Source organism: Echeneis naucrates, chromosome 8 (assembly GCF_900963305.1).
Source record: "Echeneis naucrates chromosome 8, fEcheNa1.1, whole genome shotgun sequence".
Taxonomy (NCBI): domain Eukaryota; kingdom Metazoa; phylum Chordata; class Actinopteri; order Carangiformes; family Echeneidae; genus Echeneis; species Echeneis naucrates.
In genome coordinates this window covers 18,653,506-18,681,414 of record NC_042518.1, presented here as the reverse complement: position 1 = coordinate 18,681,414, position 27,909 = coordinate 18,653,506, and the positions used below count along the sequence as shown (strand labels likewise).

The window sequence follows — 27,909 nt, the reverse complement described above, 5'->3', positions numbered from 1 at the left end:
CATGGACATTCAGTCTTTTCCTACATAAGACATTTAAAACCCTTCACTAAGCTGGGAACATTTGAAGTGGCGATGGTCGTTAATAAGTATTACCGTGATAGGTCTGATCAGATCTTGCTGTGGCTGCTGGGACGGCTGCTGTTGCTGCGGTTGTTGATGATGCTGTTGGTGATGATGACAGGAAATATGCTGCTGCTGATGATGAAGATGCAGATGATGGTGTTGCTGCTGTTGCTGTGATGCTTGTTGGAGGTCTGCCTGCTGTTGGTGATGTTGGTGTGGATGATGTTGGAGATGTTGGTGTTGACTGAACTGTTGCTGTCGCTGCTGCTGCTGCTGATGATATGGGAGACTTTGTGCTTTATTCATATCTTGATGCATATCCACAAGCCCTTCCTCTCGTCTGCCTCGTCCCCGCCCCCGCCCACGGCCCCTCCTACTTTCTCCAGCTACAGATCCCATCAAGCCCCTGCAGTAGGGAGGCTCTGGAAGAGGACGTATACGTGGTCTACCTCGTGGGCGAGGAGGGCCTTCACGTTTTGGTTTAGTTGGTTTCCTGCCTCTTTTCTTTGGGCCATCATGGGGAAGGAGTTGCGGAGTGTGTCCAAGAGCAGAGTAGCTGGTGGGGTGGCAAAAGTCCATGTCACCCATTAGCGGACTGAGCCCACTTACTCCTGTTGCCCCACCAGCCTTCCTACAACTCGAAACCAAGTCAGGGAGCATGTCAGGAAGGCGTCGACTGTTGAGGCGAATGTCTGCTGGGCCATCAGCTTTATCCTCATCATCTTCAAACTCATACTCCTGAGCATAGACTTTCTTTGTTTGAAGTTGTGGTTCACGACGCTGTTTGAGCAGGTGAAATGAGCTGGTCTTCAGTAGTTTCTTGGGGCGAGAGGAACAGAAGATAGGTGATGTCAGTCCAGTAGTGTTGGAACCACCACCCACTCCCACAGCTCCAATCACCTTGTTAACACTTCCATCCCCTTGAACCACTGAACTCAATCCTATAGTAGTGGTCTGGGAGTGAATGAGTCCAAGCTGGTCAGTATTCACTGTAGAGGGAAGCTCATGGGTCTTCATGGAGTCAAGGTCTAGATGCAGATTTCCATTTCCTGATCCTGGAAGGTTGTGGCAGTACTGTCCATAGCCTTGATCACTTTGATGCCTAACCATATCATAGCCCTCTCCAGCACCTCCTGTTTTCAAGGCCTCCATACCATCTTGCCCATGGCCCTGGGTAAGGCTTTCCTGAGAAGCATGTCCTGCTCCAGAATCTGCAGCACAGGTTGGCTTGTAATCAGATGAACAAAAGATGTCCTCCATCTCAGGAAAGAAAGAGCGGTCTTCATCGTGTAAAAGAGAATCTGGAAAGCAGATGGATGTCAGCGGAGCAAAGCGCTGCTGTTGAGCTTGACTCTGCCCTACTTTACCCACTGGTCTCAATGTGTCAAACTGGTGCTGTTTGAGCTGGTCTAACTGTGAGTGGGACAATTGGGTCTCAGGCTCTCTTGGCTGGGGCTGTTGCTGTTGCTGGGGTGTTCCAATGTTTGCTGCCATCCTGTGAGAGTGTGGGTGAGCTATTTTAGAGTGTGAAAGCTGATGGTGAGCATGTGGTTGTTGTTGGTGGTGGCTGTGAGGATGGGTATGGGCCTGAGGCTGGTTGATGCGATGCAGGTGTGAGGAAGAGGACAAGCCTAAATCTGGTTCAGAGAGGAAGTCATGGAGCTCTGAAGCTGTTTGCTGGGGAAGGTGGTGGGGTATCAGTCTGTGCTGTTGTCTATGTCTGTCCCCACTACCTCCCTCTGCTCCTGTTAACCCAACCCCAGTCCTTTCCATAGTTCCTCCACTGTCTCGACTGTTTGTCTGGGTCAGAGATTTTTCTAGCATTTGTAGTGAGTTCTGACTGGATTGGGTTTGATCTCTTTGCTGAGCTCCAATATTGTAGTGGGTATCCATACCCTGGGTCTGGAGCTGAAGTTGTAACTGCGAGGAATGGTTCTGTGGGTGCGATTCCACCCCAGCAGGGCCTGCTCCTCCAGCTGACCCCATCATGGCCTGCTGGCTCAAAGGATGTTGAGAGGCTTGTTGAGAGTCCATCTTGCTGCGGGTAGTGTGGGAAAGGACAGATTGCAGCATCTGAGTTTGATGTGGAGGGTCTGGTGGTGAATCCATGAGAGATAGCGGTACCTGGCTTGGTCGAGTCTGCTGCACATCTGGCGTGTTGCACAAGTATGCACTGTCATTTGAATCTGGAGTCTTCTTCAGCTCCATGTGAGGATGGTTGTGTGAGTGGGAATGTGGGTGACCATGCTGAGAGTGTTGAGAGTGCTGTGTGTGTTGCGTGTGCTGGGGGGTTTGATTTGGCTGAGGGTGTTGCTGAGACTGTGATGACACATGGGAAGTGTGATGGGAATGCTGTGAGTGTGGATGCTGGCTGTAAGGATCACCTCTTCTGTAATGGCCCACAGAGCCAATGGAGTCATGCTGTTGTTGATGGGAGTGGGTAGTATGGGAGTGGGACATAGAGTCAGAACCAACTCCTACCCCACCAGCAGCGGACTTTGATATAGTCATCTCTGACTTCTGCTGTGGTTTCTTCTGTGATATTTCCATCTGACTGTTTAAGCGACTTGCAGTGTCAACAGCAACTGCTGTTCCAAGACCTGAAACACTGGAGGTGTTGTTGGTACGAATAACACTTTGAATGTGATAGCGCTCTTCAGAGACTTTGTTCACGTCATAGGCCACCTCCTTGCATTCCACATTCCTACCCTGTGGGAGTGGCTGGGATAGGTGCTGAGTAGGTGAGTGTTGCTGTGAAGGATGGGGAGCTGAGCTTTGGGTATGAAGTAAATGATGGATAAGGAAATCGTCATCATCCTCATCTTGGGATCTCTCCACTCCCAGCATGTCAGTGTCTGTTTTTGGCTTGGGTGGTGAAGAGTTGTAGGATTGGCTCTGCACTTGCCGTGTATCAGGAAAGCTCTGTGGTGAGGACATGAAAGCCGGAGAGAGAATGGAGGATAAATATTTGGTGGCCCCGGAGCCTCCAGGAGACTGTGCAGGGCGGGCAGCAGCAGGAGAGTGCATCCCAGAACGACTGATAGTAGAACTGATGGAGGGTGAAGGACTAGACTCAGGCAGGTGGTAAGAGTTGCTGCCTCCATTACCAACACTAGCAGCCCCACTTCCCGATCCTGCAGATCCAACTCCACTGCCAAGGGCAGCACTGGATACAGACCCACTTCCTGATGATGCTCCAGCATTCCCATACCCTAATGAAGGACTGCTTGCTCTTCTAAGAGAAGTTGATCCGAAGCTTGAGTCCCCAAAGACTATTTCTGCAGAGAATGAGCGCCCTCCTGTACCTATGCCAGTAAAGACTTTCCCTCCAGTAGCCCCTGTTCCAGAGTTCTGGTCCTGGGCATGTGGTGAGCTGAAACCTCCATAGGACTGGGCCATGTGTGCAGAGGGAGGCTGATTGGGAGAGTAGGACTGGGCATTTTGTTGAGGAGGAGTTTGGTCTGGTATACCTGCACTTGAGCTGGCTATTGATGGAGAGCCATATGAGGAGAGGCATTGTTTGGGTGCTGGCTGCTGAGCAATGGCAGTTGATACTACTGGTAGAGGGGGTGGTGCTGGCACTGACTGAGGAGGGGGCTGCTGATGAGAGGGAGCAGACAAGGGCCCAGTGCTTGCCTTAGCACTAGAAGAGGATGAAGAGGAAGTAGAAGAGGCTGATGGTGGAGTGAGTGGGGTACGGGAGGAAGATGATGCTGAACCTGAAGAGGAGTAGCCACTAGACGAGCTTGAACTCTTAGCTCCTTTCGTGCCCGATGACGAGGAGCCTGAGGAGTTGGAGGATGAGGATGTATAAGGAGTTTGGATGATTGGTTGATATGTCTGGGATTCCATCCGTGGTGAAGGTTTGGGGTCAGAGGATGGGCTCCGCTCCCCCAAGGGACTGCAAGACATCCCAGCACACCGGTGGTGGTTGGCTACTTGCTGATAGCCCACTGATCCAACGCAGCTGACATATTGTTGTAGGGGGAGAGTAGTGGACTGGGCTGGAGAAGAACGTTGGTAATGCTTGATCACACTGTCCTGTCGAGATACTGCCCCCTCTGGAGGGGGTTGGGCTTGGGGGGGTGCTGCTGGGGGCATGGACGATGTGGAGGAGAACATGGATGCATTGTAAAGCTGGGAGGACTGGTTATGGAGCTGGGAGGATAACAGGTTAAACTGGGGAGGGGGCAGGTGGCAACTGGATGAGGTGGAAGGGGCTTGGGACTGAGGAGGGGCAGGGGGCTCCTGAGAGCCTCGGTAAGTAGTACTCTGGGAAGATAGTAAACGATCAAAGCCCAAATTGGATTGGGAGGGGGTTTTGATGTGCAGCAGAGGATCATGGGGAGATAGCAAACCATTGGAGGTTGGGCTAAATGTAGGTGTGTCCTGGAGGGACAGTGAGGGAGTGAAAGAGCGCCCAGAGAAGGAGCCAGGATGCTGGTATGCAGACAAGGCTGAGGAAGAGGGGAAGGAGCTGGAACCCGGAAGTGCCCCTGAAATAAAGAGCTCCGGGGGGGCAGGTGTGTGCATCGCTACAGGACACAACATTACATGGACAGTGTTGGTCAGCACAAGTCACTAATTAAATTAACATCTTAATTAGTAAGTTTGAGATTGTAAACTTTAATTTTTTTAAAACCACTTATATTCATTTAAAAAGAAAATCAGTATAATAATATAGTCTAAACAATACTTTTTCTTTTTTCTTAGGGGAAGTATGGCATTCTCCTAAGATGGACACTCACCAGTTTGCCAAGAGGGAGTGCGAAACTGGGAGAGGAGGGAGGAAGCAGACGGAGGGGCCTGCGGACCCCGGGACTCCAGAGCTGAGATCAGATTCATGACAGAGGGGTCAGGACCTGAGGGGCTGGCATGATGGAGGCTGGCATCAAACAACCCCGACAGACCTGACAACAAACCATAACTGACATTACAAACACTGCACAGAGATCCAACCTGACAAGGAGACCATTCTCAGCAGCACTTTGATTGGCCTAGCAGCCTATCATATTCCATACATTTATATAGTTGCTTTACTTGCACCACTAAAACCTTCTCTATAATTTCCTGTGAGTTTAATTATGGTCTTGCTTATTCCATCCATCCATCAATATATTATCTATACCTACTGCTTATTTTTTAGTGTTGCAAAGGGGCTTGAACCAACCCTAGCTGGTGATGGGAAAGTGCTTTGTAACCCTGGATAGATCGTCAACAAACAAACACCCATTCACACTCACTATAACAGGCAATTTAGAGTCACCAATTAACTTGAATGTGTCTTTGGGCCTATAGTCCTATAGCCCTTATCCCTTGATTCACTCATTCATTCATATATAAATATTTTATTCAAATATTAGAAACTGTGACCATGACATCACTATCGTCACTGTCTGTCCCAGTGTTCTGTTCAGTGTTAAAACTCATATAAGGTCATTTACCACAGGTCAGTTCCAGTCCTGCAGAGTTACTGCACTGCAACAACACACCTGATTCAAATGAGAGGCTATTGATCACACCTCAGCAGAGCTTGATGACTAGCTGATCATATACTAATCACGTCTTAGTTACAGGAAGTTGGCTATTTTTAAAACACTGAGTGCAGGCTGAGGAAAGGTCCAGCTTTAATCTTCAGTCAGAATTAAGCAAGGGAATAAGATACAGAACACATGTATACACTTTCAGTATTCACTTTTCCCCTTTCTCAATCTTCTTAACCCCAAAAATCTCAAAAAACAAAGCGATGCACCACCTTGGAAATGTCCCCAAATCTCTCCCTGTATCAGAAATGGCCTTCATAACTTAAATACATGGGAACATGTCACCTGCCACATTATGTTAGCAAAATGTTTGTCACTCTCACTCACTCACTCACCTTCGACCACCGTGACACATTTATTATTGGGTCACGGGGGATACTGGACCCACTCCCAGCCAATGCTGCATGCAAACCCTAGAAAGGTTGCCATTCCATTGCATTCCATTGCAGGACTGCTAGCTGTTTGTCTGGTCACAAATTACATGAGCACTGGCAGTGACAGCACTGCACAGCAAACTTTTATAGACTAGTAACTGCTGGACACTATTGATCTACAAAAAGGACCTGACTATTACCAGATGATTTTTCAGCAGAATCTCCCATTCCCTTTCAATGTGTTGAAAATCAAGCTACAGTCAGTAAACCCAGATAACAATAATGAACCTTATGTCCCAGTATACACCCTAGTTCTGTGGCACAAGCCGGGCACTTCATACAGCTTCATACAGCTTTTATCTAGACTCTGGTCAGATTGTGATTTGTTGTCAGTGCATTGATTCATGTCTTACTCTTGTGTTGGTCACTTCTTCCTCACACAGCAGTTACTGTATGTTAATATCTGTTTGAAGGTTGAAGCTGGTTAAAATCACTTTGAAACCTGAATCTGTCTTTGTTTCTGAACCCACCACGATGACCTCTCACTCTACACTGACATGAACTCTTTCTGTTTGTTTACTGTGGTAACTGTAGTGTTCTCACAATTGACTGAGGAAAAATATGATCCTGACTTACAGAGCAGTCACTCAATTTGGGTAAAACCTTAACCATGCACATCTAACTCCTTGTGAGCTAATTAATTTTTATTTCATGTTTGTCAGTCTGAAGTGATCAAACATAAGTACACTGACAAAGAAAAAATCACATTGTCTTAATAATCAACTAGGCTTTAAAGTTGAGCTTTATTTTAATTTTTTTTATTTTATTTTGTTTGTTGATGTTAATGGAAAATTGGGATTTTTGGATGACTGACCACATTTTATCAGCCTACATTATACACATAATTTAAAAATGGGTAAAGGAAGAACTGTACCAACATTTTTTCAACCTTATGCTTAACATACATATTACCAACACTGGACTGTGACCTGCAGCGTAAGACCAACCACCAAATATACTATGACCTGTTTCATTGACTGATGATCAGTATCAGGCTATGTCTGCTCATCTTCACTCACTTCTGTGGTTGAGGTGAATAAATAATCTGAGAGGTGTAAGACCCAACCCCCTGGAAGAGAGGACCAGTCCAGGGCTTCTTTTTCACCGCCTGTCTGCTGCTTATGTAGGAGTGTGTGTGCCTCTGAGACGGAGTATGGCACAACACTGATTATCTGGCTAGCCTGATTTCCATCTTGCATTCAACCCAGTATAAAAACCCAGTTCCCCATTCAATCATCGCCAGATTTTTTTTCTGACCTTGTGGTAGAAATCCCAGCCTCTGAAAGCTTAGTACAGAAAACATTCGCATAGAGGTTCAGACTGACCCTCAATGTTGAATTGACCCCAAACATGAGCAGGATTGCAACACAGATCAGTGACATTGACAACATATTAAAAATAGACTACACCTAACTAATTAAACTTTGATTTTTGCCCCAATAACACAGACTATAATTTCCATCCAGTCTGAGGCAAAATAGGCATAGGGTGTATGTTATATGATAACATCACCAGAAGTAACAAAATAACTGTTAACATATGTTCTCTCCTGTGTGAAAATTAACAATTATTGTAGCATCAGTTGTGTTACAGGAGCTTCACATTTTTGGGTGAGGGGTGTCTGGCTTTGATTGGTGAGTGAGGGTTGGTTATGTAATTGTGATTGGTAAGTGAGAGAAAGACATGTAAAGTAAATAGGATGTTTCTCTTGAAGTCAGCGCAGTTGTTCAAGTGTAACTAGACATCCAAACCAGCGCATGTCTGTTGGTTTGAATCATTTTAACCATCAATGCAAACACGTCTCATTAAAACCCTTATCTGCTCCTCATTCCAGTTCTGTGAGCCCACATCTGATCTAATTAATGTCACATCCTCCCTTTCACCAACCTGCCTCATCAATACAGTAGACTGCCCAGGGACCAATGCTTACACAATGAGTACAACTGCAGATACCCTTTGAGTTGAAAAGCCCGTCACTTACAATAATACAAGAAATCATCAATACCATTAAATAAGAATGATTAGGATACCAGTATTAATGTGTGCCACCCCCCTCAATTACAGTTTTCTTCTCTTTTCTCTATAATAATTTGCTTTTGTTCTATGAGAGTTTGGACACAAAATGATTAGTGCGGATGGCTGGGTACGCTGGGTGGGAGGTAGGAGTGGGCCTTCATCTAAATGTAATTATTTGAAAAATGCAGCTGCTCCGTGTTTGTGTATTATTGGAATGTAAAAATAAACTGACAATTGTATTACATGTTTAATAAAAAATAAATAATCATTGTTAAAAAGAAAGAATAAAAGCCTTTCACCACGCACACCATACAAAAGCGAGTTCAAGGATGGCATTTTGGTGCAGTGGTCAGTGCTGTCACCTCACAGCTAGAGGATTCTGGGTTTAAATCCCTGGGCAGGGGCTTTCCTAGGGCTCTGGATTCAGGATGCATGCCTTGCCATTGCCCAGTGTTGGCTGGAAATGGCTGCAGCCACAAGGTGGCCCTACACCATATGGTATAGAGAATGATGAATGAATGCTTGAAGATTATCATCAGGTGTTTGCCTAAACTAAAAACTCAACCATCCAAACAAACAAATCCAACCAAACAAAACCATCTGTATGAAACCCTCTGATTAAACTGGATTAAAATCAACAAGTGGGTTGGTTTCCTTCTGTAGGATCTGAAATCATACTCCACCCCAGGGCTGACCTGGAAGACATCTGAGATGATTTCACTGATTGAGAAAGCAGATCTGAGGGATTGAGATTCTGTTCTGATAATAATCTCATTCATTAAAAAAAGAGTTCAGTTATGACCTGGTCATTCACAGGTTCATACAATGTTAAAATGTGAGTCACAGGCTGTGTTATATATAGTGTTACTAAATGGTAGCTGTATATCCTTGGAGACAGTGAATTTCTTTCATAATTTGGGACTAGAACTGAGGCCCCCTGAACTACTATGACAACAGGCAGGTGATCTGGCATTCACGTCCCCTAGAGGCAATACAGACTCCCAACAGTAACAAACACATCTGGGTAATAGTAAACCTGATGAAAAAAAAAATCATCACAGGCTGCACTGAGCATAGAAACATATGCCATCCATAGAAAACTTACCAAGTGTGCGTCCTGCAGCACCCCAGGCCCCACCTTGTCTGGAACTTCCTGGGTGGTGGTTAGTTGCATAGCTCTGGAGGGGGTGGGGTGTGCCATAGGCTTGCCGGTGGAGCAGCTCTGAGTCTGGGTGGGACGGCCTGGAGCTCCCATACACGAGGCTGAAACACATAAGGTCTGGCTTTTAGGGAGGTCCCTGCTAACAACCACAGGCTTTTTTGTGGAAACTGATAAGAGAACAGACATCTGTGTTGTAAGACATTGAACATTCTTGTGAGGATCGCAGAGACCTGACCAACATGAAACCAATGTCAGCAGTGACAAAGAACATCCCTATACACTTGATCAGACACTGTCAGCACTACCATTATCAAAGGTAGGTAGGAGTTTTTTCTTCTTTGTGAGGGGTTTGTGTGAACTTGGATTTCATTGACTTTACTGTGATTGTTTATAGATATATCCTCAACAGAAAATCAGAATCTATCTGATTTATCGGGCTATTGTCAAAAGCTAAACCAAGAACAAATTGTTCTGATACCCTGAGGTCAGCTGCTCAGGTTTAACATCTGAGTGAATAAATTACTTTTCAAAGAAAGTCAAACATTTCAAATACGTGTTAGTTTGGTTTTGGAGTAAAGGGATTCCATAGTGTACTTTAATTTTACTTTAGAACTGTAATTGTACTCATTTCATTGCTTCCTCACCAGTCTCAACTAAAGGATGATCTCATTCCCAATTAATGACCAGAATGACCAGAATGGCAGATCATCAGTAGAAATTTCAGGTTAATTTTGAATAAAATTAACTCCACAACCGAATCGGAATCAGTGTGCTTCCTTCCACTGTCACTTTAATGGAACTTAATTAAACTTAATTAAAGGAATAGAGAATAGGTCTCAAGCAAAACTTCCACAGAGTACTTGACTGAGATTCAGCTGTTACATTGACTGCTGTGAAAAACAGTTCTTCATCTGTCATGCCTTTCCCATAATTATTAATTCTATTTCATAATATCGTCAAAATAAACTGGTGCGAAGATAATAGGCAATGGCTGAGAGATGCTTTTGGATAATATTAAAATTATTTTGAAGATGTAGTCTGCTTGTCCACATCACGAGGTACAGACCTGAGGAGAAATACTCATTTGAGGGAAGGCAAACAAAAAATACAGCGAAAGAGGATATCACGCTTCAGTGATCAGTTAAACATCACAGCACTGCAAGTACTGAAAACCACCAGCACTGACAGAGCATCCATAAATGAGTGATGTGTTTACAAGTTGTATGTAACAAAATCTGAAAGTGGCTTTGAAGGCTGCGTGAGGGCAGAGGAAGAAGAATATGAAGACGAGAACCCAGCTGGTGTTAAAACCAAAGTGATAGTCGAGGGCCATGCAATAACATTTCCACTTCAGCTTCAGAGCCTAATCCACTGTTTTATTTCTGTTGTCATGGAAACCAACAATGGCTCATGGTTTTGAGCTGTAACTGACAGAAATTGATTTTCATCCATTAGGACATATCCTAGTTTGAGCTTAGTTATTTCAGGCTGAGTGAATTAATGACCTTTTCAAAATCATATTTGAATCTTGGTGGCTGCACAATCATAGTATTGTATGGTTTTAGGATATAAAGTTTCACACCACATTGACTTTGAATTTTAAAAGCATGTTGTATATTGTAAAATATATTTTCCTGTTTTTACAAGGATCTTTTTCTATGAAATAACCTATGATTTAACCATTTCTGGTGTACCAGCACACAAAAGCCTTTGCTGTCACTGGTGAAATTCTATTTGTTTATTAATATTAGTGTTTGTTCTTGAAAAACAAAGAGGGCCTTTGAACCTAAGGCCCAAGAGGACAGGTCTCCAGGCCACCTGTAGAGGACTTACATTTGAGCAATTGAGTAGAACATTTTTAATGATGATTACAGCCCCCAGTCTTGTTGGGTATATGTCACAACCTTTCCACACCTGGATTTGGGAATTTTCTGCCCTTTTCTACAGACTGATGAAAGTGGATCAGAGAACATATGGATTTCTCACCAAATACTGTATTGGTTCTGCTTGAGGGACATTCAGTCTTTTGAGATCCTGAGGTCAGGTTTTCATTCATTTCATTCATTAAGTAAGTAAGTAAGTAAAGTTTATTTAATACAGCACTTTTCACAGAACAAAGTCACAAAGTGCTTCACAGATAAAAAACAAAAAATAAGATAAAAAAAAAAACATTTACGTCCTGACCAGTCAACCATTCCCTGCTGTAGAAAAAAAAAAAAAACAACCATTGCCTGATGCTGTCTCCATAATGCTTCACTGTTGGATTAGTTTTAAACAAGCAATTAGGAGTCCGTAGTTTCCTTTAATCATGACTTCATCAGACCAGGGAATTTGGTTTTTCACAGTGTCATCATCCATAATTATTTATTCATTTATTTTAGAAACCTTCACTTAAGACAGGTTTTGCCTGAATATTAAGAGCAACTTTCTCCTTACCAAGACCCTTTTCCTGATGTCTCAAAAAGTCCTGATCCAAGTCTAGTGGAGTAGTGTTTGTTCCAAACCTCTTCTCAGAATGGTGGAATGCCAGAGGTGTTGAACCTTCAGTGAGCCTCCACACAGTCCTCTGCTCTGTATCATCAGCTCTGACACCTGACAGATGTCCACATCAGGTCCAATTAGCTGAGTTCACTGATGCTGGATGCAAGTCCAGGTGTAGAAACATCTCAGAGATGGTCCATAGAGACAGAGCAATTTGAGATAAAGTTATCTTGTCTTTATTGTTAGTGTTGGAAAAATTTATAAAGATTATTTGATCATAATGTAACAATACGTTATGTGACCGAGTCTGAACTGCACAGCAACAATACAATATAATGAAAACGGAAGGGGCAGGAGTCAAAGAGCAAATGATAGTGATACTGGAGAGGGTAATAGCAAACAAAGTGTGTGAGCTTCAAACTTTCTGTGCTAATCTTGTATCTATTGGCAGTGAGTATTCATTGAGGGACAAGTGAAAAATAATGCTGATGCAGCAACACCTGGACGTCTGAGAAAAGGATGGGTCCGGTGGCGTCACAGAGACCTGATCATCAGTTTATGTGAGCCACATGAGTTAGTGGTTAATGTATCTAATCCTCAGGACACTAAACCTGACTTAAGTATATGATTTGTATAATGTGACTGAAAAGACACATCCCCTCAGAGTGGAACAGTTGAGACTCACACCTGTTCAGATGTCCAAATGGTTTTTACAGAGTCCTTGGTTTTAATGGAGGGAAAGGCAGATTTTTCTGGCAGAGTCATCATTATGCACTTGTGTCTTTACTTGACATACACAATCTGACATTTGTGATTTTGTTTGTAAGTTGCTGCCTACAGCACCAGGCAGGATGGAAAGAGAGACAGAAAAAAACATGGTCTTCATCAAAGAATTAACACAAATACACATCATTTAGAGATAGGGTGGAAAAACACAGCTGAAGATTCCTTGATTCTGATTGGCTGGTTCCATGACTGTAAGGTACACTCACACATACACATGGGTGGTAGCACACACTGACCTCTCATCACCACCGTGCAGCTGAGCAGAGCAGCACAGCCTCCAAACACTTCCCACATGTCCCAGATCAACATCTGTCAACAGACCAACACATCACAGTGCAACAATAAAAACCTTAGAACCAGCAACAGCTTTACAATGTTTTGTTGTTGTTTTTTATTTGACAACCAACTTCCCATAACAAATATCCCATTATATGACTGGTGATGACAGGATTCCATTTGAGCAACTTGTGCTGTGGACCCACTGAATTGGTTTGACATGACTGAGGCAATCAGCATGCAGCATGCCTGACACAAGATGTAATAATGCTGCTGATTGGCAGTTTATGTTTTTATTTGGGTTGTCAAAATTAATGCGTTAATCCAGATTAATTTTATTCAAAAATGTTTACACAATTAAAGCTTCTCAAAACCCCATCTTTTGCAATGCATATCGGGCAGTGCACTAATGAAATTTGTCCAAGGGGAGTTGCCATAAGTCACTGTCCAAATTGGTGGCTGGCAGTACAGAGCAGCTCATTCAGGAGCCCATGTAAAGCTGACATTGCTGGCTCATATATATCTTGCCACTCCAGGTAACATTGTACATAAGAAGTGGTCAGCTCTCCTCTCCAATAAACAAGTAAACAAGTGAGTCTGTCTCAGCTAAAATATGAAAGAAAAAAAAAAGAAACAAAGAAAAAGAGTGGTTTCTAAATATCATATGGTGGTTGGTATTTTTATTTATAAATTGCAATCTGGACACCACATCTGTTCTTTAGTTTAAATAAACATGTTAAATATTTATATATTGCTTTCTCTTATGAGTTTTATTTTTGTACCCACAAAATAAAATACAAATAATAATGAATAAATATTAATCGCAATTAATCTAAATTAAGCCACTGCAGCCATGAGATTAATTTGATTAGAAATCGTTTGACAGCCTTACTTTTTATATGTCTGAGTGCATAAAGACATGAGCTAAATGGTGAAAGTACAGTAAAACTAACATGTGCTCTGTGATGACTGTTGAATTTGATAATCTAAGTCAATGTGTATGGAATGGCAGTAAATGTGAACAGGTTAGACTTGATGTGAACTTTCATGTAAATGTCCTCATATAAACTGAAAGAAAAAGCCAGGTTCCCTAAGAGACATTTTCTACAGAAAAACAGCCAGAAAAATCCAGCTCTCCAGATAAAACAAATATCCAATCAAATTTTATTTATATAGCACCAAATCATAACAAATTAACTTCAAGATACTTTACATATTTAGCATGTCTGGGCCAAATTCATTTTGAATTAGTAAATCTTGGCAACAGCGAGGAAAAATTTCCTTTAACAGGCAGAAACCTTGGGCAGAATCAGACTCAGGGAGGGCGGCCATCTGCCTTAACCGGTTGGGTTGAGAAAGAGATGGGAGAGAGAACAGGGAAGGAGGGATAGACAGAGAATGACAGCAGGAGGAAAGAGAACACAAAATTATAAGCAAAACATAAAGATGTAAGGAGGTTTTAAGGTCGTGAAAATACATGAGTAAATAGTAAATTTTGCAGCAGCAGAAAAGTGTTTTATTAATTTTAATCACGTGAAATTATTTTATTAAGTGAATGAATATGAAGTGGATTTCATAACCAAAACATTTTAATAGCCTATAATGGGATTTGTTCATGTCATACATACACACATACAAATATATGAGTATTAAAAAAAAAAAAAAAAAACAGTGGCAGTGTCTCTCCTGACCTCGGCACAGCTTTGCACTGTAAACCATGTTCAGGTTCTCTGCAGCTGGAGCAACTACACACGCCAACACGAGTTGCACATACACAAAAATACACACAAATAGCGTGCAGACACACATCTGGAGGACGCTCTTGGACAGTGGTGCTTGCAGTGGACATTGAGGACATGATTCAGACCTCCTTCTGAGACCTGAGGGTCTGGGTCACCTGCAAATAAGACATCAACAGCAAGGTGTAGCAGTGAACCCTGAGCCCAGGTCGGACATACACCCGGTAAACCTGGACCGATTCGCAGCTCAGCAAGCTCCTGGGGATGGAGTCTACAGAGTCTGACGAGGGACTGATGTGGTTGTCAAGGCAACCGCTAACGTGGAATACAGTTCTAACAGGAACTAGCCAACGTTAGCATTACCCGAGGCCGCGCTTCGTTCCAACACACAGCACCGGACACGTGAAGGAAAAGCCTCCCCAGCCGGGGCACAGGTTCCCCCAGGGATGGGGAAGGACTGGGAGTCAGAGCTCCGAGGGTCGGCGGAATGATGCCTGAAGGCTGCCGCGCATTGAAATTACAGATACTACTGATACGAGCGCACACACACTCACACACACACACACACACACACACACACACTCGCACATAACGCGTGTGATGCAGTGTGGAAGGTAGCAAGAACACGCTGGCCGGTTCAGTGTGTTTACAGTGTGAGAGTCCACTCAAAAGCTCGGCCACATTTCAGCTGATTTAGCGGACAGCTGTCCCCGTCAGCTGGCTCCGGGAACTCCGCTAGTTTGGAGGAAGATTGTGGTATGACAGGAATAAGTAAACTGCTGCTCCGCACTGACCCAAGATCAGTTATTTTGTTGTACACAGGCTGCAGAGCGCAGAGCTTGTGTCAGACAGCACCTCTGCGCGGCGCGCTGCTTTGGTTTATGGGCTTCATTAGTACCGTAGCGGACAACCTGCGAATGTCCCCGTCAGGCATCTGTTCTGTCCGAGTAGAGACAAAGCTGCAACGGGGACAATGCCGCCGGAGCCCAGATGTAATCTTCCATCTCTGGAATAACAGACTGGGATTTCAGCAGCCCATCCCCCTTCTCCCTTTCCTCTGTCTCCATATCACAATTAACCTTCCATCGAATTCCATGCATTTTCGAGACCCCCATGACAATACGGCTGCTGTACCTGAGCCTGGTGGCCGTGCAGCAGCACCCTGGAACCCGGCTGAATGCAGAGGCGCAGGCAAGTGCTGTGCCGTGGCATTGTTAGAACGGCTGTGGTGCCACCGAGGCTTACCTTGCCTTGGCCGATCTGTCGTAACTCCATCCCGTCCCAGTTCCCAGATCTCCAAAGCCTGCAGCGGGATAATTCCTCTCCATGAAAGAAAGGGCTGGGTGAAGATGGGCAGATAGTGAGGGGGAGGGGAGGTAGGAATGTCTTCTCTTCCCTATGCTCGCTTCTGTTTATTTCTCCGCCTGACGAGCCTGTAGACTGGGAGGAATGGGGGAGGAGAAGGAGCGGGGGGGGGGCGCACACCAGCCAGGAGCACCTCCTCCCTTCTCCCCTTTTCATATATTTCACTGTCTATTGTCTCCTGTGTGAAGCGGAGGGACCGTGGAACAGATGCTCCACGTTCTTCAGGAGCTTCCCCGAGCGAAGCCGTATCCACTCGGATCCAGCTGCTCCGCTGCTCTCTGCCTATTTTCGCTCATTCGCTTCCCAAGACGCCATTTTTAAGAGGAATGACTGAGCTGGCGTTCATCCTCTGCAACCCTGCCTCGCGCGCGCGCACACACACACACACACACACACACACACACAGGCACATAGAATTTGTTATGCAGCGCAGTAGTGTAGCATTGTGGAAGACAGCCGAGACAGTCGGTTGTATGACTGTAACACAGCAGACAAGCTACCGAATAATGGGCATACATACACACACACTCAAACTTTCTCTGGTCTGATCACTCACTGTGACGAGATCAGGCACGTGTGATTGTGACGTGATTTATTAAATATGTTAAAAAAAAAAAAAAAAAAAAGTACCCCCACATCTGTATTGGACAAACTGGCGTCAAGCACACGTACACCCGATCGCTGTTTTCTGACGTCACTCATAAAAAAAAAGTACACACATATAAAAACGACATGCAAAAAAGCTGGGTGAATCTTCAGGTCCCAGCCTCACAAGGAAGCCCTATCCGCCCTCTCACTCGTCGTCTTCTGGAGCAGCGGGCTCTGATGGCGCCCCACTGTGGAGAAAGACAGTGAGAACCCATATGAGAATTCTTCCACACAGCAGTGAGACTGTGTGCTCAGGTTCTTGGAAAGAAGCTTCAGACAGAGAGACAGAGAGAGAGAAAGAAGCTGCAGCACACACAGATTAGCTGGTGGGTGTTTGGTGAAAATGCAGAGGAAGCAAAGAGCTGCTCCAGGCTGCAGCAGTGTGAAAACAGGTTAAACACATATCACGCACAGATGGGCCAGGCAGACCAAGATACACAAAATATCAGAAAACACCATGAGCTGCACAAAACAACACAGAACAGAAAGCTTCCCTGTATCTGATTATAACCATGTTTATTGTGCATCCATAAGACATAGTTTAATTATCTATGTCACAGAGTATTAAATAAATTATCAAAATTAATGAGAGGAACCTGCATGCGTCTGACTACTGATGTCAATGGTATATTTCAGTTTTCCTCTTAATACGTTTGCAAAAAATCTGAAATGCAGAGGTCAGGGTCAGCCACCTGCAAGCTATCACACCTGTGTTTTTTTTTTTTTCCAGAATTTGCAGTTTGCATATCTTGTGTTTTGAGCATTTGCATATTTGATTTGCATAATTTCTTTAAATGAATGTTGCCTACTGGTGGGGAAATGGACTGACTTGTTTCTGAATTTGTTGCTGTTTTGTCTATTTGGACACATTTTCAGTATGTTGAGATCTCAAGACCACCCTTGACATGAACTGTTGGAGCCCAAACTGCCATGAACTGGTTAAAAAAATCTGAATTTGAACACACAGTAGAATATATTGTGCAGCAATGCAGTTTCCTTTCAAGTTCATGCCTGTACATTTTGGACTTTGGACCAGCACAAACACCTCTCCCAGGTAAAATGCATGTGTAAACTGGAACATCAGCCTACCCTGAATAAGGTGGTGGTGGGGCATCATGCTGCCCACTGTGGTTCAGAGCTTCACTGTAACTGGGCAGTCCTGGGGCAGTGATTGCAGACAGAGGCACCATCTCTGGAGCCAGATGCCCATCTGTTGCCATCCTGACTGGAACCCTGGAACAACACAGAGACCAGTAAGTCAGTTTAGTTCTTGTAAAACCCATTAAATCTGAACTTAACCTGAGTGTTGTCGTTGTTGAAAATATATACCACAAACATATATGACAGTGGTAATTTCCTTTTTTTTTTTTTTTTTGAGCACGTGAATTCTGAAAAAAATTATTTTCACCAGATTGTGGTGCTAGAGACAGAAATCATCACATATAATTCTCTGATAGGCAGCATAGAGGTATAGTGGTTTGGTTCCCAGGCCTCAAACTTTGACTGTAAATTGCCTGTAGGTCTGAGTGTGAGTGGTCATCCATCCCTGTCCGTCTCTGTATGTTGGCCCTAAGATGGATGAGCAGGGGTGTCCAGGGTGTAACCCAGCCTCACCCAGTGTGCGCTGGGATTGGCTCAGGCATCACTTGCATATCTGGAGAAAAAAATGCTCCACATAAGGAAGGACTTACCGGGTTGAACTCTGCCCCCCCTTCTTTTTGGCTTGGTAGATATAGATTCCCAGCACAGTGGCAATAATAGCAGACACCAGGACTGCAACGATCCCTGCCACCAGCCCTGACACATCTACTGGGGGAGCATAACCTTCAAAGATAAACACAATTAACATCAACTTTTGTTTGACAGCATCATGACAACAGCCCTGATTTCAGCCTTGACTACGTTCCAAACGTTAGTCCTGGTTCCACTTTCACTCCCAAACTCAGTCTCAAATATAATCCTAAGTATAGTACAATCTTCATTTTCAGCTGCAATTCCAGCAATAGCCTTGTTTTATATCCTGACAACAGGCCCAAATAAAGTCCTGACTACAACAACAAATAAATTTCCATCTTCAGTCCCAACTAAGGCCCTGATTACAGCCCTAACTTCAGTCCTGATGTCCTGCTGTACTGTGTGTTCTGACTGAATGCTCATGCAGATTCTGCCTGTGTCTGTTTTTACCATCACTCAAGACATAAACATTACAAAAAAACATGTCGATATCAGACTTGAGTTGCTTTTGACTTTGAGGAACAGAGGATTAAAATAAAAGCAAATCATGTTCTTAATGTCTGGAGCCATTCTGAGTATCATCGACTTCGCTCATTAATTGGTCACTGGTACTTTACCAAGGAAGGTATTATATATAACTAGAAAATTCCAGGGACATTTTGAAGTGCCAGGGGACCCGGGGCCCGTCGTCCGTCGCCCGTCGTTCGTTGCCCATCGCCCCTCGCCCCTCGCCCCTCGCCTGGACAAGCAACCCACGTACGGTCATGCTATCGAAAGCCTTCCTGCTGAAATTTCTGTTCGGAGAACCGATTGAGCTTGATTCAATGAGTGTGTCTGTATATCTGTATGTCTGTGTATATGTGTGAGTGCGTGTCTATATCTGCCTCTATTTCTGTCTGTGTATATGTGTGAGTGCGTGTCTATATCTGTCTCTGTGTATGTCTGTGTAAATGTGTGAGTGCATCTGTCTATCTGACTGTGTGTATGTCTGTATATGTGTGAGTGCGTCTGTATATCTGTCTCTGTGTATGTCTGTGTAAATGTGTGAGTGCATCTGTATATCTGTCTCTGTGTATGTCTGTGTAAATATGAGTGCATCTGTCTATCTGACTGTGTGTATGTCTGTGTATATGTGTGAGTGCATCTGTATATCTGTCTCTGTGTATGTCTGTGTAAATACGAGTGCATCTGTCTATCTGACTGTGTGTATGTCTGTGTATATGTGTGAGTGCATCTGTATATCTGTCTCTGTGTATGTCTGTGTAAATGTGTGCGTGCATCTGTATATCTGTCTCTGTCTATGTCTGTGTAAATGTGTGTTTGCATCTGTATATCTGTCTCTGTCTGCGTCTGTGTACATGTGTGAGTGCGTCTGGATATCTGTCTCTGTGTGCATCTGTATATCTGTCTGTGTGTGTCTTTGAGAAGAAATCATTCAAAGTGATGGCCATAGCCCACAGACAGAGTGAAATGAGACCAGCATGACAATTGATCTATGATTGTGTAGTAAGCGTAGGAGCTATCATAAAGCCTGTTGTCACAAACAGAGTTCAAAGTCTTCTGACCCGTTTAAACTTTGAACGGCGTTTCTGTGACAAAGTATGACGAAGCAGTGAGGCTCCAAAGAGGGGTGGGTTTGATCCACAGCAACAGCAGCACACAGACCTGAGCTGAGAGAGATGCGGTCGCCACGGTGATTTGAGAATTCGCTCAGGTCAGAGCTCAGACTCTCCCCAAAACTCTCCGAAAAGTGGCTTTTGACCACGTCCTGAACTACTTCGAATTGCGAGCAAACCGTAGCTCCGGTCCGAAAAGCGAAAACACCGTGAGAGACAGAATAGTCTGCAGATTCCGACAGTCTTTATTTGATTTGAAAAGTCCTTAAAATGAGCGTATAGGGACAGTGCGAAGTCAGAGTGAAATTGTTTTGAGGGAAACATTGATTTGCATTACAATCAATTGGGCCAAAAACAGGTGTTGCAGACGCTCTGAGCCCTCCTGTTTAATTTTGGTGAGGAGCAGAGCTGTAAAAATGAGATTTTATGAATCCCAAGACCTGTGTCTACGTTTTGCCAAAGAATCATCTGTCTCCTTTTCACGGTTTGGCCGTGAGCTCGAGTTAAAAATGAAAATGTCGGTTACTTTTTCACAGTGCTCTCACTCTAGTTAACGAGCGGCTCCACTCTAACTTTGAGGAAAAAGTGAATCGGACTGCTCCTTTGAGGGGTCATAGTTCGAAAACCACACCATTCAGGAGAAATGAGAAACGGTTTGATGTTCTGAAAAGAGTACAAGATATCCTCCGTTTTAAAGTTTAAATGACATTTCTAGGTGCACGTGTCACTGAGCTATGCGACTGAGAAAAAAGGTGAAATTTTGAGGCGAATTTTCGTCGGCTCCCATGCATTCTCTGTGGAAAATTTCGGCTGTTTTTTTGGGAATAACTTTGGGAAAAATCGGAATATCGACTACCCAGAATTTAGCACACTTGTCACAATCGAGCCGCACGTGATATATATATTGTTGGGGTTCGTCCAGCGGTACGACCCGCATTAACTGTCGAAAATGTGACGGAATAATAATAACTAGAAAATTCCAGGGAAATTTTGAAGTGCCACGGGACCCGGGGCCCGTCGTCCGTCGCCCCTCGCCTGGACGAGCATCCCGTGTACCGTCATGCTGTCGAAAGCCTTCCTGCTGAAATTTCCGCTTGTCACAATCGAGCCGCACGTTTTGATATATATATTGTTGGGCTCCGTCCAGTGGTACGACCCGCATTAGCTGCCGAAAATGTGACGGAATAATAATAATAAGTATGGACAATATTAAGTAGTGCCTCGTGCTATGCACAGAGGCCACTACTTCTACACAGTAGAACTAAGTGGCACTAAATAAAAAACTGAAATGTAATCAATCTAATAAAGTTTAGGATTATAATACCATTTAATAGTCCATGTGTATTCAATCAATGTAAAAACACATTATGCTGAAGTCACCCAGTACCAAGGCCTATAAATAGAACATGCACTTTACCTTGACTGTTGATGTAAGTTTTCCAAAATAGTTCCTGAAAATAAAAGCAAGAGAAAATGTAATTTTGGAGCTACATTACTAAGAAGAAGAGATGAGATTTAATTCAGAGTCCTATTACTGTCTGGGTCACTGTCAAATAAAAGATTTGAGTGACAGACTTGAGGGGGTCTGAAGGGTTCCTTCAAAAATGTGTTGTTACTGTTCACACAAATTTTAGTGTAAGTGTTTGAACTCAGCGAGAGAACCATGTCATGAGTAGTATCATTACCATCTGAGTGTCATCCTCAAACACCTCTCTGGCCTCTTCATAGCTGCACTTTTCCTCATAACACTCTCTCTCCAGATTGTCTGACACCAGCAGCTCAAAGTCCCAGTTGTTATAAAGCAGCGAGCGCGACAGGAAGGAGGTGGCTGACTGCTCATTCAGAAGCATGGGATTTCCTGCAGAACACAAGCTATTTAACAGTGCATATAGCACACACAGATAGCGACAGAGCCCTACACACTGAGACCCAGTGCAGAGGAGCTATGAAGATGTGTTGTTTGTGAGTTCCCATTGTTGCAACTACAGTGAGTATTCAGGGAAGTACTGATGCTTTATCAGAAGTGAAACTTTCTGGTTGTGTGTGGTTGTTGGACAAGAGGGATTATGTAAACAAAGCTAAAACTAGGCCTCTCTCATTCCCCATAATACTCAGTCAAGTCACTTTGGATACAGTATAAACATCTGCTGAATCAGTGAAAGTAAAGGAATTAACAGAGAGGATAGTGGGACCATCGCAGCCGTGCTTTTCAGAGATGTCAGCGGGAGTGGCCTACCTGGGTTAAGCCTGAAGGTGGCGGCCCACTGGGCCAGTTGCGTCAGTGACAGCACAGAGATCCACACAGAAGACGACATCGCCATTGACACACAATTACAGAGAGGGACGTGAAGCACGTGACTGCGCTGGCAGTGACCAGGTTGACGGAGTGGTGATTCTCACCTTCTGAGGCCGTGGTCCACTCCACCAAGCGAAGTCATCAGAAACATGGAGCTGATAGGGTGTCAGACTTAGTCTTTCCAAGATGAGCTCTTAACTGAGTGCTGATCACAAACTGGTTGGACAACATGCCAGCTGGAGGGAAGGACCACATAAAACCTGCCTGTCTGCCTGTCTCTCTCCACCCAGAGCTCACAGCCTAGTGTGTATTTATTTGGTCCACGTTGCAATAGTTCATATGGTGGATTGCTGCAGTTTCTGGTGGCACTGGAGAGGATTAATGACAAGCAAATTATTTATTAGTCAAAATTAACTGAAGAAATTATTTTCTGGCTTTAAAATAAATAAGAGCTATGAAGCAGACAATATATATGGATGTCTTGTTAAATCCCGAGAAAAGAGGTGTGTCCAGTGTTTCATTTGATACTCAAACATATTAGTTACAATATGTCCACAGTGGAAATGTGCTGTGATTGTCCTTGTCCCCAAATTTAGCTGCCCCAAAACCATTTGTGTTTTTAGCAGTGGCTTTAACTTCAACATATAGAGGAGTTCTCTTAATGTACTTTTTAAATATATTGGAAGCAAACAGTGTCAAGCTTACATGTATTGACTTTTCATCAGCTTTTATCAAAATTCAAGTGCATGATTTAACCTGTAGGCTTTTAGATCAGTCTAAGTTAATTAAATAACATTTCCGGTTGGATTCTTCACTCTTTAACAGACTAACCCAGACAGTCAGAGTGTATAGAGTTCTATCTGACCAAGTCATCTATTCCTCTGGTTGACCACGAGGCCCTGTCCCCTTTGTTGTTCAGTCTTTACCCAAGTATGTCTCAGAGCACATTCAGAAATATTTATGTGTGTATGACAGTGTTGTTGTTAGTGTACTGCATGACAATTACAGTAGCAATGTTAATTAATTCTTTGTCATGTGAAAAGTCTTATCTTCAACTAAATATATCAAAACCAAGTCCCAGCAGACCTGATGTCACACACATTAAAGGGCAAATTGTGGAATATGTGCGTTGTTATCAGTACTTTTGGACAATTATAGGGTCAAAACAAAGGGTAACTATGAAGTTGTCACCAGTGATTGTTTTGTCTAACTCACTTCCTTTCACCTTAATAAAACCATTAAGGCACTTATTAAGAGACCATATATTAAATCTGTTTGATCATTTTCCTTGTTGGAGTGGCACAGTGTTTTTTCTTTCAAGGACAGAAACAGGCTGATGAAAATTTTAAAATGGTCAGGCATTTGATTCATGAATCTCAGCTTAATCTAGAGTCGCTGTGCATCAAGCAGCTACAGAGGATGACAGCGCTTTCATGATGACGCCATCCTTAAATGGTAAATTTCAGCTACTTTCCCTCAGACGGTGGGTGATATGCAGTCCCAAAGTACAGAACCAACCACAATAGGAACAGCAGCTATTGTTAATCGGAACTAGTCATAGCAATTCTTGCACATCCATCTTCCACCACTTTTCCGTTTACGGGTCACAGGAGTGCTGGAGCCATTCCCAGCTCACAGTGGGCAAGGTCGGAGTATTGTTGCACATATTTATTTTTATTTTTTTATAAATGTTTTTATTGGCTTTTCAGAGATTACATTGGAGTCACAATATGTATATCAGAGAAAAATAACAGATCTTTACAGCATAGTCCAGTCACACTAATCACCCAGTCGCACAATATATAGGTTTACACCCATACACACAACATACATCTACCCCTGTATACACTCACACTGTACACACCACACATACAAACATCCACACTCCCAAAATTTTCCCCACCCAAGTCATCTCATCTAGTTTCTTTACTTGCGCCTTTTATAAAGAATGATAGATTTCCTGCCATGTGTTATAACTGTTGCTTATTATTTCTGTTGTCATGCATTGTTTAAATAGTATAATAGTAAATAGTATCTTATCAGTCCCCTCCATTCTTGTAAGGTCAGGGCCTGTGTGTCTTTCCAGTGATTCAGAATTAGGTTTTTAAGGACTAAGAAGGAAAACATCTCCTGCCATCCCATTGGGTTTTTCAGATGGTTGTCAGGCCGGGACTCAAACAGGACTCAGGAGCAGAGGTTTTGTCAGTCAGACTTTATTCTTGGTAGCAATGACCTCAGAACCGAGTGAATAAAGGAAACCAGGCTATGAAACCTTAACTGTAGCAGGGAGTCACGAGGGAAAAAAGGGGAACAACACAAAACTCTCCGTAGGGAGGAAAACCTGACTAAACAACGAGGACTGTGGCTTGGACGTACGCTGGTGTGAGACATGAAATGACGACACACTGGCACAAGACAAGGGAAAGACAGGCTATTTGAACTGTGGGGAAAAAATGGGGAACAGGTGGAGACAATCGGTAATCAGAAGGACACACCGGAGACATGAGGAAGGGCAAGTGTTCTGAAACGAGAGGAGAGTTAGGCATTTCAAAATAAAACAGGAAATGACGAGACAGTGAGCCCAGACAAGACAACCTCACCACGGTGTGACAATGGTCTGTTTTCTGCAATTGACATTCTAATGTGGAGAATTTAAGGTGCATTCTGTAGTTATTTGCCAATTTTTTGTGTGATGTTATTTTTCCTTAGAAAATAGAAACCAGTTGCCTGTCACACATAGGTGGTTCTTTATATTTATCCAACTTTCATCTAAACCATTGATTATTTTGTTATAATCAGTCTGTGCTGTAAGATAATACAGCTCCATATTTGGGAATTTTAGCCCACCTTCCTTTCTGCTGTTCTGGAGGAGTTTCCTGCTTAATCTGGCACATATTTATTTGTCTATTTCTTATTTAAATGTGTATATATTTTGCCCAGATAGTATCTTTTAGGCCATAAGGGTTTTTTCTGGAACAATTTACTTCTGTCTTTTTGTCACGGGTTTATAAATAATCTGTCATGAATGTTTGTGGAAAAAAAAAAAAAAAAAAAAAAAAAAAAGGATAACTGCCCTCATCAACTGCTAGATTTTTACCTCTCGGTTTTGATGAAGTAATCTGGATCTGGGTCCAATGACAGGAATTTTTCTGTGGTCATAGACTTGTTTGCTGTCTTTTTACAATGAAAGATCACATCCATGGTAAAGACTAGGAATTTAAAATGGAGAGCTGATTAGCAGGAAGGGTGAGAGACAGGAGGTTAAGTGTCCAATATCAAAGGTATCCACTCCGCACAAAATCAACTTGTTGCTAACAATGTCTTATTCTACTTGCAACACGCTCAGAAACAATTACAGGAAGCATATAACTGCATTTCAGATTTCTCATAAGTGTACAAAGTGTCATTTTGAAGTGAGGAGTGCAGCCCTACCAAAGATTCTGATACCCTCACTATCATTTATGTGGATGTTTTTCTCCATTTTGTAGCTGGCTAGAATAGAATAGTTTTAATAATAGCCTATTTTTAAACTTTTAATATTAGCCCATTAAGGTAAATACAAGATTACTGCAAGTTTTATAACAGAAATAACTTATGGTTGGTCCAAAATAATATAATTAGCCAATATAGCTTCATGCCGTATTTAGTACCGCCAAACCACTTTGTATAGCTAAAATAAAATGTGGACTGCTTTTAAGATAGTTCACTAAAATTCAAGGAACAGTTCAACTTTAGAATCTGAGCTTTAAAAGGTCCTAAACAGTTAACATGATTCTGACCTTTCATCTTCTTCTCCCTCCTTGCTGCTGGAGAGCAGAGAGCTGCTCCCCTGGGCTGTCTGCAGTAGCTCCCTTTCTTTTTCCTTTCTGAGCATTATGCTGCAATAGGTAAATAAAGAAACCAACAGTATGAGTAAGACTGCTTGGTTACATTATACAACAAGGCATAAGGCTATTTTTTCTAAATGGGAATTGCCTGTTTGTCATTTAAATAAAATTACTGCAAGTGTTAATTTGTAGCCTAATGTAAACCTACACAAAACTAAATCTTCGGCTCCAGTATACTGATAGATTCACTTGCTGTACCAATGACAAACTCTGCTGACATTAGTGGTGGTCATCACATAATATCTATTATTGATCGGTGCTAGCGTCTAGTTTGTTCAGCAGGTAAGCAGGCAGCTAATTTATGTTCAGTTGTGTGGCACTGTATGAGACAGCCTACATTACAACAGAAAAACAAAAGCAAGTTATAGCTCAGCAACTGATTTTTAGGTGGCAAACAATGCACTCGACTCGATTCACTTGTGTGTTACTTGACTGGTGGGGCAGTGGAGGAGGTTTGTGTCCGCTCTGCGCGTTCACAGTGACAAAGGAAGAGGCATTAACTGGCCATTATCATCACACACTTTTAATTGTTGAACATTTATAGGTAGTTATGTCAGCATGGGCCACATACACCGTAAAAAAAATTATAATTAAATAAATTAAAAAGAACTTTGAGAAGGGCACTTGCTTGGTCCAGAGGGCAAAGGGCAGGTGCTATAGCACCACCTAGTGTGTAGCTGTGCACACCACTGGTTGGTATCGTGTTTTTGGGGTGATGTGCTGTGCCATTTGACCTCCAAACATAGTGTGTATTATGGTATTCAAAGAGTTACATTTCGGTCTCATCTGACCAGAATATATTCTCCCAGTATTTCACAGGTTTGTCTAAATGTTGTGCCGGAAACTTTAAGCTTCAACATATTTTTTCTTCAGTGATGGAGTCTTGCATGGTGAATGTGCTACTTTTTCCTTTGAAACTATTGCACCTGCTTATTCCAGATCCTACTGAAGCTCTCCACAAGTGGTCCTTGGCTGTTGGACAACTCTTCTGATAACTCTTTTGACTGCTCTGTCAGAAATCTTGCAAGGAGCACCTGGTCGTTTATGGTGAAATGATGTTTCACCTTCTGGATTATGGCCCCAACAGAGCTCACTGGACCATTCAGAAGTTTAGAAATCCTTCTGTAACCAATGCCATCAGTATGTTTTGCAACAATAAGGTTGGCAAAGGTCTTGTGCACCATCTTTGCTTTTAGACATCATGATGTTTCTTGTGTTACACCTTGGCAATGAGACACATTTTTATAGGCCATCAGTTGGGACTGAACCAGCTGATATTAATTTGCACTGACAAGGGACAGGATTGCTTTCTGATTCCTGATAGATTTCAGCTGGTGTCTTTTTGCACCTCAATTTCTTCACATGTTCAATACTTTTTCCCTGTGCCATTCCATTTTATCACACATAATTTATCTATTTATTTATCTAAGGTTTGATTTTTTTTTTTATTTTTTTTTTTTTTGCATGTGTGGGTTGCATCAGTTGTTACCAACATCTGGTGAAAATTTCATGTCAGTAGCACCTTCAGAAATTATTTACTGAGAAAAATGGTGATGTGTTCAATACTTATTTTACCCGCTGTATGCACACAATGTAGTCAGAACACATCAGACACTTATTTCCACGCTCCCTGGCTCTGTTCACCTACACAGCACTTCTGGTAAATGGTAACACAGAAACTCCCCTCCATCTTTGACTGCAGAATCCCATTGACTCCTAACCTCTACCTTATTGGTGATCTGACAACAACCAACTTAAACAAATCATCTATCCCAATCTGTTCTCAAAGCTTTAGCCATCAACAAGAAAATAATCATTAACGGGAAAAATAAACAGTCTCAGTCTAAACAAGATCTCCCACTG

At 43.0% G+C, this 27,909-nt stretch overlaps 2 protein-coding genes across 3 annotated transcripts in view; both read right to left on the bottom strand.

Annotated features, from left to right (window-relative positions):
- Positions 1 to 16,380, bottom strand: part of prr12b (proline rich 12b) — a 31,552-nt gene extending 15,172 nt beyond the window's left edge. Inside the window, exons 1-4 of the mRNA XM_029507912.1 lie at positions 15,746 to 16,380; positions 9,162 to 9,319; positions 4,812 to 4,973; positions 94 to 4,598 (exon numbers count right to left, since the gene is read on the bottom strand). Coding sequence (XP_029363772.1) covers positions 94 to 4,598; positions 4,812 to 4,973; positions 9,162 to 9,319; positions 15,746 to 15,828 — 4,908 coding nt within the window. The 5' untranslated portion in view covers positions 15,829 to 16,380. The remainder of the gene's footprint in view (positions 1 to 93; positions 4,599 to 4,811; positions 4,974 to 9,161; positions 9,320 to 15,745) is intronic.
- A 119-nt stretch (positions 16,381 to 16,499) lies between these two features.
- On the bottom strand, positions 16,500 to 22,369 carry prrg2 (proline rich Gla (G-carboxyglutamic acid) 2). 2 transcript variants are annotated; one of them, XM_029507914.1, is made up of 6 exons: positions 22,264 to 22,369; positions 21,549 to 21,721; positions 21,281 to 21,314; positions 18,205 to 18,337; positions 17,603 to 17,746; positions 16,500 to 16,701 (listed from the first exon to the last, which is right to left on the bottom strand). In XM_029507914.1, exons 2-6 carry the CDS (start codon positions 21,711 to 21,713, stop codon positions 16,659 to 16,661), a joined length of 519 nt encoding a protein of 172 aa, XP_029363774.1. In that variant the 5' UTR covers positions 21,714 to 21,721; positions 22,264 to 22,369; the 3' UTR covers positions 16,500 to 16,658. The 2 variants fall into 2 exon arrangements, with proteins under 2 accessions (XP_029363774.1, XP_029363773.1); XM_029507913.1 differs by having other exon boundaries at positions 16,502 to 16,701; positions 22,100 to 22,362.
- Between the last annotated feature and the right edge of the window lie 5,540 nt (positions 22,370 to 27,909).